The following is a 13,775-nucleotide window of genomic DNA, read 5'->3' on the forward strand; positions in this document are numbered from 1 at the left end:
ATTGAGTTTCTGCTCTAATTATGTTGAGTTTTGACAGCTATTTATTATATTGTGTATGTTATTAGGACAGGCTGTGATTTTTTTTTTTTTTTTAATTTTTTTTTTTCAACGTTTATTTATTTTTGGGACAGAGAGAGACAGAGCATGAACGGGGGCGGGGCAGAGAGAGAGGGAGACACAGAATCGGAAACAGGCTCCAGGCTCTGAGCCATCAGCCCAGAGCCCGACGCGGGGCTCGAACTCACGGACCGTGAGATCGTGACCTGGCTGAAGTCGGACGCTTAACCGACTGCACCACCCAGGCGCCCCCAGGCTGTGATTTAAAAAAAAAAAAATTTTTAATGTTTATTTTTGAGAGAGAGAGAGCATGAGCAGCGGAGGGGCAGAGAGAGGGAGACGTAGAATCCGAAGCAGGCTCCGTGCTCTGAGCTGTCAGCACAGAGCCCGACGCAGGGCTTCATCTCACAGACCGCGAGATCAGGACCTGAGCCGAAGTCGGACGCTTAACCGACTGCGCCACCCAGGTGCTCCAGGACGAGCTGTATTTCAAAACTTCTCTTTAAAAGGAAGAAACAGGGATGGATATACTTTTATGCGTGCAGAGTGCATCTGAGAACAATGCTGTGCCTATTTCTCTGGGCCGTGACCTATCAGTTGCAAATACAGAATTGTGGTCTTGGTGATCAGAGTGATTACACAAATGAGGTGTTCGGTATTGGTTTTCATGTCACTAGTTTGTACGAATCGACACATTCTCTGCAGCCTAATGTTAATAATATGCTTATGCTGATTCTTCGGTTTTACACGATCTCTTACATGTCACCTGTGGAGTGGAAGGTTATACAAATCGCATATATATTAAATTTAAAATATCACATGGGGGTGGGGTCCCTGAGTGGTTCAGTCGGTTAAGCATCTGACTCGGCTTGGGTCATGATCTCATGGTTCGTGGGTGGGAGCCATGCGTCAGGCTCCGTGCTGATGGTGCAGAGCCTGCTTGGGATTCTTTCTCCCTTTCTGTCTGCCCCTCCCCTGCTCTGTCTCTGTCTCTCAAAAATAAATAAATATTTAAAACATCAAATTGGATACATAAATGCGTGTGTATTTGTTTATATATATATATATATATTTAAATTTGTGTATGTATGTATATACATATATATGACTTTATTTTAAGAGGTCATCAAGAACTTAAGCAGTTCTTATATAAGCAGTTCTTAAGCAGTTTATATATATGTGTGTGTGTGTGAGAGAGAGAGAGAGAGAGAGAGAGAGAGAGTGACAATTTTTGGCCTATTGTAATGGCCAGTTTCCTTCCTCACTGGGCTGCAACCATAATGGAGAATTATGAAAGTGAGGCCTAAGGATAGGCAAAGCTACAAGTCAGTCTATTTTGTTTTGTACTTTAGAAGATAGGATCAAGAACAGGGTGGGGCACTGTCTTGAAGAGGGTGGGACATGTGAGGGAAGGAAATAATTTTAGGTGTGGCTGCATATGCATGGGATGCATTTGTTAGCTTGGTGTGAGGGTCAAGGAAGTTAAAGTCTAAAAGTCTTAAGTTGAAGCCATTGACTAAAGCCAAAGGAAGATGAGGAGAAATCTAGAAATTTCTAGCAATTCTAAAGTAAAAGATAAAAAGGGACCTGCCTGAAGAAAAGGAAAAGGGGAGAAAATGATTTGATAAGCAATGTTTAGAAATCGTCAATCTCTACATTACCCAATACATATCAAAGTGTCGTTTCTGGCTTGAGCTGGTCTCAGCTACCCAGATGTTAGCAGCAAAGAAAAATCATTGATAGATGCATTTTGGGTTGTAAGTTTATATGCCAGGTCACCTTCCATTTTCTCAAATATGTTTTACCCACAGTGTCAGCATTTTGGCTAATGGGGCCAGTCACTCAGACCAAACCCTGGAATCATCTAGACTCTTCTCTCTTTGCCTCACTATTGCATGCAACCTGTCAGTAATCCTGACAGTTCTCCCTTCAAAATATGTTTATAAGCTGATCCTTTTTCATCACCTGTTCCCAAGGACTGAAGCTACAGATAAAAGATTACATCAAGGCATTGACTGTTGGGTATAGATCAAGGCCATCAATAGAACTTTCTGCAGTGATGGAAATCTACACTTTTACTATCCACTATAGCAGCCACTGGCCACATGTGGCTATTGAGCACTAGAAATGTGAACACTGCAACTAGTAAACTGGCTTCTTAATGTTATTGAGACTTAAATAGCTATATGTTGGTAGAGGCTACCATATTGGACAGTGCAAGTCTAGCTAATGAAATAAGTTTTGAGTCCCACAGTATGCAAGGGATTTGGAGATTCTGGAATTTGAAGTAGGTGGGACCTGCAGCCTGGGAGAAGAAAGAAACAGGTCTCTATGACAACACAGTGTGAGGGCCTGGTAGTGACAGAATGAGAGGGCACTTGAAAGGATGAGAGGTCAAGGGTTATAGACAGAGGGTAGCCAGTTCAAGAGGAGCAATGACCTCATCGTGGCCAAAGGGGCTTATTGCTGAATCAGAGAGGAGGGATCAAGTAACAGTGGCATGAGAAGACTAGGTGGCTCATTGAATTAGATGATCGTGTGACACCAGAATCCGTCAGTTAATTTTTTGAAGATGGCCATATCTGATGTCACAGTCTGTTGGTTTGCAAACTGGAGCCCATACTCAAGGGCAGGGAGGGACTGAAGAAGGCAGCAGACCACTCTAGACTGGTAGGTGGCAGGTTTAATAAGGGAACTTATTTACAAGGCTCACCTTGGGTGGCTATGGGACAAGTAGATTTCTGTACTGCCCACTAGCCAGAATCTTAAAAGTTTCTATAGGCCTTAACTGGGTTCAGTCACATACCTTAACACCACATTTCTACCACTAGGCTATATTCTTAGAGAAGCTTCTGGGAGTGGGGAAGGTGAGCAGACACGCATTCATTCCAAGGACAGGGGAGGGAGTATGGAGCCTGTAGTTGGCCGGATCCAGCTTAAGGGTTAACTGGTTTTCAAGAACTATTTAAGTTCTTGATGACCTCCTCCAGTAAAGTCATCAGTTGCTGGGCAGCAGTGACTAAAGAAGGAACGAGTTTGAATACTTACAAAATGTAAAATAAGAATTTTATTTTCTTTTTGTGTGATGGAGGTCAATAAAAGATAGCGTTGAATGTGGTCCTTGAATTGAAAGCAGGAGAATTTGGCCTTCTAAAGTGCACGTAAGATTACAACATGTACGTTTATATCCCAAACTCATGTTTGGGAAATGAAAGTTTAGAATATTTATTTGGACCTCATGAAATCTTATTACTTATGGTCATAAGAGTTCATATTGGGAAGGATGCTCTGTATATGAGGGCTGCCTGCTTTTGGTATTTTTCTCATCCCAGCCAACTTTGCTGAATTTCTTGTTGCATCATCTGTGAAAGTCCCATGGAGGTTCTTAAGATAGTGTTTTGTTCCATAGGCTTACTTCACACCAGTGGGGCACAGCCCTCTTACAAGCTTTGGTTTATCCAGGTTGCTGATTTGAAGCAGCACATGCCTTTTCCTGACACCTGTAGTTCATCTTGGACGTAGGTGTCCACAGAGAGGACGTATCAATAATACGTGACCTTACTGGCCTGCTAACATCAGTTCCCCAGTGCCCCCATACTCGCCTCCCGGGGGAGGTAAGAGAAAGAAGCTGAGAACATCCAACCCCAGGCTGCCATAATAAGATGCCACAGACAGAGGGGCTTCAGCAGCAGAAATATATTTTCTTACAGTTCTAGAGGCCAGAAGTCCAAGATCGAAGTGTTGGCTTATGTTTTTGCTGAGAATGCTCTTTTTGGCTGCTCGCTTCTCTCTGTGTCCTCACAAGGTGGAAAGAGCTCTGGTCTTTTCCTCTTTTTTGTAAGGGCAACAGTTCCACCCTTAGAAGCCCCACCCTCGTAACTGCATTTAACCTAAATTACCTCCCTGAAGGCCCCATGTCCAAATATGGTCACCTTGGGCATTAGGGCTTCAGCATATGGATTTGGGGCAGAGGTGGGGCCAGGGATGGGGGTATGAGTCAACACAGTTGAGTCCGTAACACTCATGCATGCGCAGGTATAGCACAGCACGACTTGTGGTTTTGTATTTTCTGGACATAGAACTTGTTAGTACCCAGTTCTGCTAGAGAACAAACCCACTAACATGTGACAGTATCTGTCCCTCATTATTGTCTCTTTTTCTCATGTCGAAGATGCTTCCGTCTAAAATGTACTTTAGGTGTTTGCTGATTAGCATGTGACTAGCGATAGAAAGACTTCCTACACAGTCGTTGTATAAAGAGAATAAGAGGTGTTGTACGTAGGATCAAGAAATCTGTAGGAAAATCTGCACTGTACTTGTTGCCAAAGAGAAAAAAAATCAAAGGGGTGCATTTTTCTATATCAAATTGGTAAAAGCAGGAGAAGATAATAGAGGCCAGTCTTGTTCACATTGTGGGGAGGGGACATTCTCATGGGCAGATATGTTGAACCAGCCTGGCGGCAGGGAAACTCGTTCTGGCTCTCCAAAGTCTGAAACCTGCACTGGTTCCTCATTCCATCAACACCACTTTATCTATTGAAAATGTCACAGACATAACAGTAGGGTAAAAGTTATGAATAAGAGATAGTAAATTATGATGCCTTATGAATACTAGGTATTCGTGACATTTTAAAACTGTAGAATAATTTTTGTTGACATAAGACACAGTTCATGCTATGATGGTGAACAAAGTTTAAAAAAAATCGAGAATATTGCATTAGGACTCCATTATGTAACACTCATTACATAGAATGTGTTCAATCAGAAAAAAACATTCTATCAGAGAAGCCTAAACCAATACGCCAACGTAAATATACTTACCTCGGGTGGCGGAATTACTGAGGCTGGCTCTTCCTTGGTGTTGGTTTTTTTTTTTTCCTTTCTTATTGTCTCTCTACATTTTCCAGATTTCCTGGATTTAACACAGAATATCTCCTCATTTTGGTGGATTAGTTCTAATTAAAACTAAAGCACTTGGCGATTTACTGCCAAGTCAGAAGGCTTAAAGCTTTTTACACTTACCATTAGGCATTCCACAGCTTGGTTGCGGTAGTCTTCACGTGGCCCTGCCTCTCTTCTTGTGCTGTGAGCTAAAAGGATTAGGAGTGGAGGTCGGGCAGTCTTACTCATGTACAGGGATGGCCAACGGTCGAATTAGATCTGGGTGTGAAAAATCACGAGCCATGGAAATGATTCCCAGTCATTTCCATTCAGGCACAATGGCTAGCCGTGACTCTGGATGGTGGGCCTTGAAGGCCTTGAAGCATTCACTTTTTTTCTGTCGTTGCTGTAAGGAGAAAGGGGGGGAAGTAAACAGACTTAATTATTCCTTACAGTGTGTGGGTCAGAGTTGTCCGGTGCCTGAAGATTTACCTTGATTCAATGCCTATTAAATCCCATATTTTATTATGACAGGTTACCCTCCTACTTTTAAGAGTAACATTTTAGAGAAATTGGTGTGTAGACTAGCATTTATGAGGCAGCACCACAGGTAATGGGAAATAGGCCAATGCATCACAGGACTCTAAAATAGGAATAAAGAGGGAGAAAACCCGGGTTCTAGGCCCAATTATATAAATAACTTAGAGACTTTAGACAATTTCTTTGTCAAAAAATATATTGATAATAATGCTGGTCCAAAACCTAGATTCACATGGGCCTGACAAAATTTGGAAAACATGAAAGTTAAAATAATTTAAAATATGTAAGACTCGGGGCGCCTGGGTGGCGCAGTTGGTTAAGCGTCCGACTTCAGCCAGGTCACGATCTCGCGGTCCGGGAGTTCGAGCCCCGCGTCAGGCTCTGGGCTGATGGCTCAGAGCCTGGAGCCTGTTTCCGATTCTGTGTCTCCCTCTCTCTCTGCCCCTCCCCCGTTCATGCTCTGTCTCTCTCTGTCCCAAAAATAAATAAACGTTGAAAAAAAAATTTTTTTTTAAAAATAAAATATGTAAGACTCATCCTTTCCCATCTTGAGGGCGTCCCCTTTGGAAGAGGTAGAGTCCCCTTTGGACGCCAGTGACATGGATACAGGCGGAGATGCAAGGCCGGGGAAGGGGGTGACTTTGCATGTAAGAACTGCCATTGTCCTTTCTTCTTGCTTTCTGCCCTCCCCCCGCCTTCCCCCCATTCTCACACTTTTCCTAATTAGAAGGGCTTGGCTTCCAGGCTCTGTTACCTGGGCACAACATTTGTTGATCTGTTTATCTAAATCCTTATAATTATAAGGCTTGATCAAACAGGATACCACGTGTGAAAGCAAGTGGAATATAAAACTGTGCTTTATTATTACCTTCTCAACCCCACCACCATAATTATTTAAATCACTTTCTTTCATCTTGTTAGTATCCATCACCTAAAATACCTTCTGGTTTTTAGCCATGGTTACGTTTTGCCAAGCTATGTTTAACTTGATCTTTACTCTTTGCTCGAATCTTGCTTGCAAATATTATTTTCCCAAAACCTCCTATAAATTCTGTTTGTAACCGATTTATCTTTTCAGTGCTATTCTAATCGTCGTTGATATTATTATTACAATTTTTACTTAAAAAATGACAACAAATCAAAACTAATTTGGAAAGTCCAGTGAAAAAATTAGATGACCACCTTTTTCATACATTTTAAGGAACATTCTATAATAGAACCTGTTTCAGATAGCATAGCCCTAGTTAATAACTGCTAGCAAATATAGGTAATATCACAGTGCAAGGGTTCCTATGAAAATGATGTTGTTGACTGGAAAACCCAGGCTGCTCAGATACAGTAGAACAGGAAATACTCTAACATTCACATAGCACTGGTTCCCGGAGGGGCATGTGATATGATAGTTGGAGGCAAGAAAACCACCTTTATTTACTCCCAGACTTTTATTTGACTAGTGATTTTGTAGTGCTCTGGTAGAAATTGTTATTGGTTAATTATTATTTCCCCTGCTGATGAGCACTGCTAGATTATATATATAATAAGTACTTTAGTCTTATTTATTTGTTAGGGAAAGATAACGGGAAAAAATAACTTTTGGGGTGCTGTTTTTAACCTGTACAATGGTGTCCATTTATGAATTGAGCTGATGTTATTTGAGTTTCTTCTTTCTTTTATAAACTCAGAAAAAATAAACTGTGGCAAATGAGCCTTGGCAGCTTTAAAAACCTTTCATCTGCCGTAGGTCACAGAGAGGGAACTTGGTAAATATTTGTGGAGTGGGCTAGGTATTTAGTATTCACAGTACTAATCTTCTTATGTTAATTCATGAATTCCCTTAATTATTTCTAAATTATTGATCGTTTATTTTTGTGATTTCCTTATAAAGGGGAATATTGAATAGATTTTCTTTGAGATGGAAATACACCAATACACAAGTAATAAAATTATGTAAAACAGAAATAAAATAGTAGATCAGTTGGCTTTTTTTTTTAAAAAAAGACTCAGTACTTCATTTCTTTACTCTTTTTTTTTCCTTCTTCTTCTTTTTTTTTTTTTTTTTTTTTTTGCTTCTTATTATTTCTTCTTCCACTTACTTCAAATACAAAACAGAAAATTGTGAGTGTATCTTAGAATTTGGTTGGGGTGATAAAGGAGAAACGATTCTGTTTACTTGTATTGTTTCCTATTCTATAATGATGTCATGTGCCTTCTCTGTAGTTCATAATTTTCATTTTTCCCAAGGGGAATGCTTAAGGTTCCTGACAGTTGTATCTGTTTGCCATGGCGACATCTCACATTGCATTAAACATGTCCCTCTGCATTGCAGGAGCTATGCCTGTCCCAGACCAGCCTTCGTCAACCTCCGAGAAGACCAGCTCCCTGAGCCCTGGCCTGACCACCTCCAATGGGGATGGCTCAGAAACGGAAACCACCTCCGCCATCCTTGCCTCGGTCAAAGAACAGGTAGAAACATCCCACTCTTGTGATCTTCTTATGGGAGCACTTTAGAACTTGTTCTTTCAGATGAACCCATGATGACTCAGCTACATTGGAAGAAACTTACGATTTTCTGGCCAAATGTTGGTTTTTAGTATAAAAATATTAAAATTGGGTTATAATTGCCATTGGAGAGTGGATTAATATGTTTTATGTTTTTATTCATGATTTAGGCACTTTTCGTTGAGAAATATTCCACAGGGGGTAAAAAACAAACAAACAAACAAACAAACAAAAACACTTGACAGTCAAAATTCCCTGTATGGGTGAAGTTTTGGAAGATTTGGTGAGGGACCTTTTATTTAATACTGCTAAATGCTGAGGCCAAATAATTGGTCTTTAGAAAAGATAAAGTCTAATCAACAATCAAAATATATCCACAAGTGTAAAAAATTAGTATGTGTGACAGCAGATGAATTCTGTGTTGGGTCAAGGCGAATTGGTCTTTCCAGTATCTCTGAGATAGATCTGGAAGAAATGTGTTTTAGAACTTTCCCTATAAAACTAATTAAAATCTGAATGCTTCTTCCCCCGACATTACTTTGCCTTAAAATGAATAAGTAAATAAAGTCTGAAGTCTTAGATTAAAAAAACAACAACCACAAAAAAACCGTTTCAGAAAAGTGATGTTTCTTGTAAATAAAGGGTGGCAAATAATCAAAGAAAGCTGGAAAACCAAGATTTTTTTCTCGCTTCTTTTAGCATGTGCTAGAATATAAATCATAATTTTTTAAAGAAATTGAAAAAGCATCCTATGTTTGGTTTATATGATTCAGGGATGCTGAATAAGCAGCAGAAGTGGCCAGGCTATCAATAGAGTAGCTGAGGAAAGATCCATTGACAGAAGGGATCGATGATGCTCTCAGTCAAAGTGTGCCCTCGGGTCAGGAAGTGTATGACTAAGTGGGTACACAAAGCAAAGTTGAATAGAGTAATTGGATAATCTGGTTTTTGAAAATGGTCTGTAAGCAGGAAATTGAGGCACAGGCCGTATTCCTTGATGAGTTTGCTACCAAAAGCACACTCATGAGCGTGCTGACTCTTTTTAAGGAGTAATTGAAGAAAGGAACGAAGGTTCATGGCAGTTCCCATACTCAAGATAGTGCTTTGTTAAAGTTGGTCTATGCCACGGTTTCTTACTCAGGTATGATCTGGAAGTCTTTGGGCCAGTAACATTGGACTAGTGACAAAATATAAAACAGGAGGAATAAACTGACCAAGAAAATGACAAGACCTGTCTGATGAAAAGTATAGCATTTTATCAGAAGACATAAAGTAATTAGGAATAAATGGCAAGGTATGCTATGATCCATAATAATATCACTTTCTCCCAAATAAAGGTATAAACTTTAGGCTATGGTAATAAGGATCTTACGGCTGATTGTCTCTTTGACAAACTGGAATAAACTATTGTAAAAATTACATGGGAAGGATAAGTATATGAGAGTTACAAGGAAATTTTTGGTAGAGAGATTTTACCTTACCAAACATACTCATCACTATAGTGTCCAGTGGGTCCAAAATGTTCTCTCTGTAGGACATAACTGAGGGTTCAGAAACACAAGGACACATTCAACATAAAATCGTAGAAAAAATAGGCCAAGAGAAAATATGTGCCAAAAATATGATGAAGTGTTGATACAGTTAGTATATTAATGCTTCCTAATGTTGATGAGAGAAAAAGAAATACAGAATAGAAAACTAGGCAAAAAATATGAACAGCAATTCACAGAAGAAAAATGCAAAAGACCAATGAATACATGCAAATGTTCTATACTCTACTGATCAGGGATATAAAATTCAAGATAGAAATGATTTTCTTTAATCTACCAAACAGGCAAACATTAAAAAATAGTATATATTGTAATCTACCTAAGGGTTAAGGTTTGAGGAAATTCACATTCTTTGTCACTTCATATGGAAATGTGTATTGCTGTAACCTTTGTTTAAAATGAAATGTTGCTATGAATTGGCATTTATAGTGTTCAGTAGCCTTTGATTTGTTGTGCCTAGACATAGATAGTATAGAAATGGGTGACCTAGATCGTAAGGTTTTGTGTATATGGGTGTTTATTGAAAAATTAGGATAGAAAAAATAGAACAATAATGATAAGTTGAAAAACAAGGTGTATCTTTTTTAATGTTTATTTTTGAGAGAGAGAGTGAGAGAGCACGAGTGACTGGAGGAGGGGCAGAGAGAGAGAGAGAGAGAGAGAGAGACACAGAATCCGAAGCAGGTTCCACGCTCTGAGCTATCAGTACAGAGCCCGATGCGCAGCTCAAACTCATGAACCATGAGATCATGACCTGAGCCGAAGTCGGATGCTTAACCAACCGAGCCACCCAGTTTCCCCAAGATGTTATCTTTTATATAAAAGCTATATCCTTTTTATGTAGTTATTAATAAAATGAGTTGGAGCTATATATTATATCTTTGAAAAATTCCGTGAGGACTTTAAAAAACAACATAATAAATATTTTTGTTTATGTTTATGAATATCTAGAAAAGTGTAGGAGGAAATAAATCAAACTATCAACACTGGTTACCATATGTGTTTCCGATTAGATGGAGGTAGAGTATAGGGAAGACAATCAAAAATGAGAGAAAGAATTGGGAGATTGGAATAGATACTAGTTGGATACTAGGAGATGCTACTTCTGCTGAGATAGTGATGTTTGTAGTCGAGAGAGTGGATAAGCTGCTTGAAGCAAAAATACATTACTATAAATAACATGGCCTCTCCAAATCCTTGATGAGGATTTAATAAAAACTTATTGTGAAGAGTTTTTTCAAATAATTAAAATAAGTCTAGCGTTCATTTTTGGATGGCAAAGGTTAGATTCTTTGTGGCAGGAAACTAATGTGAACAGGTGTGAGAGTCTGTCCTGGAAGCCGAGTAGAGGATCTGGAAGCCTCCGCATCAGAGGCTCAGGCATCATCAGGTCCTGTGGGCAGCATGTGCCCATGTTAAGGCCAGATCCACCAGCAGCCAGGTCCATGGACTTCCTTGGGTGGCCTGGTGCAAACAAGCAATTTTTTTCTTCACTGAAGATTTTCGCCCTAAATTATTTTTAAGGTTTGCATCATTTCTTTTCCTGAGGTCTAGGCTATTATCTATGGAGCCAAAGCTAAGTTAAATATATCTGAAAAAAAAATTAGCTGAGATGAAAGAAAACTGACTTTGGCCATTAAATGTCTTTTATGATTTTTAATAATTATGTACATAACATTTATAAATATGTTCATTTGACTATTGCTTGCCTGGTCCTCTTTGGTGCTAATGGGAAATAGCTTTCCTGACTAAAAGTCCTATTTATTAAGTTAGAAAGTTTGAAGGAAGAAATTTTATGGCATCACTCTTATGTGCTACCCCAGTGCTGTCTCCTCGGACATCAGTTCTGCAGGAGAGAAGTCATTCTTTATCACAGCAGGCATATGTTCTGAGCTCACTGCCAAGTGATAGGTTTCATAATTTATTTACTCATTCATTAAATGTATTGAGCACTTTATATATGCAAAGTACAATAACGATGAAAGAAATACAAGTATAAAGAACACTCAGTTTGACAGTTTATTGGAATAAGTTGTTATGGAGAGTAATAATGTAAGTTTTTAGACAGGCAGTTAACATTGCATAGAAATAAATTCTGGTGTATAACCATAGAATGAACTGAAGTCATGCCAAGCCCTATGTCATGAAATGTGTCCACATGACATGTATGGCATGACTAAGATATTTGTAATCTGAGTCCTAGAGACCTTGAACCCAAGCAGTCATGGGTTACTCCATGAAAAGGTGTTCATTGATTTATTTCTTTGTTCTAATTTCCCATCTTGATTGCTTTTAGCTGGTAAATTTTACACTTTCATATTAACATAAATAGAACCATGATTTATGTTATACTCTATGGGTAATTTTCTGTATTTCAGACACATCTGTCTCATTTCCAAGTTATCAAGTTTCTCTATGGGGCATTAAGAGAGAGGGACCTAATTCCTATTTCCTCTCCTGTAAACAAGCGTCCTTCATCAGAAGAGGAGGGGGATGGGTGGAGGACAAGCATGTGATGACTTCGTTCATGTGATTTGGATACATAACTTAGAGGGGGTGATTGATAGCCATTCATTATATATAGCAGCCCCAAACGTGGGGTGTCTTAAAGGGGTGAGAACAATGAAGGGATTCTTTTTTAAGGATGGTAGGTATCCCTATGATGATGGCAGTGACTTATAGAAAGTGAAATTTATGACGCTTGAAAGGGGGGGAAATAACAGGGAGAAAAGTTACTGGGTAGATGAGAGTGAATGGATCCAGTGCATCAGAGAAAAGAATGGCTTTTGGAACAAAGACAGTTCATCGATGAGAATGGAAAAGAGGCAAAGTACATGGTCTCAGGTCACCCGATGGCTTGGTGTTGGAAACTGCGGTATTTCTTCCCCTCTCTTCAGATGAGCACAGTCATCTTGTTTGAGATGGACTTGTTTGGAGTGAGCTGGGCTAAGCAGAGGTGGGGAGGGGAGGCATTGGAGATGAGGGATGCAAGACAGCCATTATAACGATGCATCTTGGAAGTGACATAGAGTGGAAGCGGGGAAAGAGAAATTGTTAGTGACAATGCATTCGCAGTGAGTGTGCAGATGGTGATAGCTTGAGAGCTGTGTGCTCAAAATCAAGAATTAGAAAGTCATGATTGTTAATGTTTAGACCTAGGTTGTGACTCTTTGAGATGAGATCAAAATGAGAAAAGACAGCAAAATTTTTTTGACTCTGGGAAAGGTGGTGGGGAGTCATGACAATGCCAGGACAGTGGTCTCCAGGAGAAGGGACAGTGCTCGCGTCGCCCATGTGGAGGGGTGTGACTGTGAGAGGCACAATAATGTTCGCTTGTGGTTGCCTAAGAGTAGTAGTCCTGGTGTTCGCCGTGTGTTTTCATTGTTTTTAATTGTCACAGTGCTGGTCTACACAATTAGATAAGAATTTATATTCGTTTACACTATGTAACCTTGTCTTTGTATTTTGCCTTAAATCAACATGGTACTCCTTTGCTCTTAAGAAAACCATGACTTTCCTAAAAATATATTCATTTCGAAAGAATATTTCTTTTCCTTCAGGTAACTGTGTTTCATTTGATCATCACACAATTCCAACGCTGGCATCCAAATAGTCTTCTTGTATAAGCTAGAAAATCACGGGGCATTTTAAAGACCTTTAGAACTCATATAGTTCATTGATCTTTGTAAATTATGACTCAGATAAATGTGTTTTTTGTAATAATTCAACCAGTGAAGTACATTTAAAAATGAATAGGTTACATAGAAATTGTAGGCATATAACAGTATATGCCAGTGTCTCATTTCATTGTATTTTTCAGTAGTGTTTATCAAATGCCAACACTGTGCTTAGAACTAACCTTCCCTGGGTGATACACAAATCTGAACTGTGACTTCTATTTAGCAGTGAAGTTAGAAGACAAACATATATAGAAATGTATAAAACATTTAAAAACTTACAGACAAAATTTTAAGGAAACTCTCTAGTCAGTTTACTTAAAAACTCCAAGTAATTTATACTAATAAGAACATTCCTTAACTTGACAGTATTTATAACCCTAGACACTATTGCTACAGTAATTTCTCTTGTTTATTTTTTTGTTTTGTTTTTTGTTTTTTGTTTTTACTTTGCACAAGGATTGCAATCATGTTCTTGATTTTAGAGGAAATTTTTGGTACCATTATTTCAAATACTGATTATTTTCTAGGTGGTAAAACAGAAGATTTCTTGCTTTTAATCACTTTTGTT

General features: G+C 39.0%; 1 protein-coding gene across 4 annotated transcripts in view; it reads left to right on the plus strand.

Moving 5' to 3' along the window:
• CTNND2 (catenin delta 2) overlaps positions 1 to 13,775 on the plus strand; it is a 942,188-nt gene that overhangs the window by 152,791 nt on the left and 775,622 nt on the right. For all 4 annotated transcript variants that reach the window (XM_045441900.1, XM_045441910.1, XM_045441928.1 and 1 more), the window contains one exon: positions 7,805 to 7,941. In XM_045441900.1, coding sequence (XP_045297856.1) covers positions 7,810 to 7,941 — 132 coding nt within the window. In that variant the 5' untranslated portion in view covers positions 7,805 to 7,809. Of the gene's footprint in view, positions 1 to 7,804; positions 7,942 to 13,775 lie in introns of those variants that run through there.

The sequence above is a fragment of the Leopardus geoffroyi genome, chromosome A1, assembly GCF_018350155.1.
Source record: "Leopardus geoffroyi isolate Oge1 chromosome A1, O.geoffroyi_Oge1_pat1.0, whole genome shotgun sequence".
Classification (NCBI taxonomy): Eukaryota; Metazoa; Chordata; class Mammalia; order Carnivora; family Felidae; genus Leopardus; species Leopardus geoffroyi.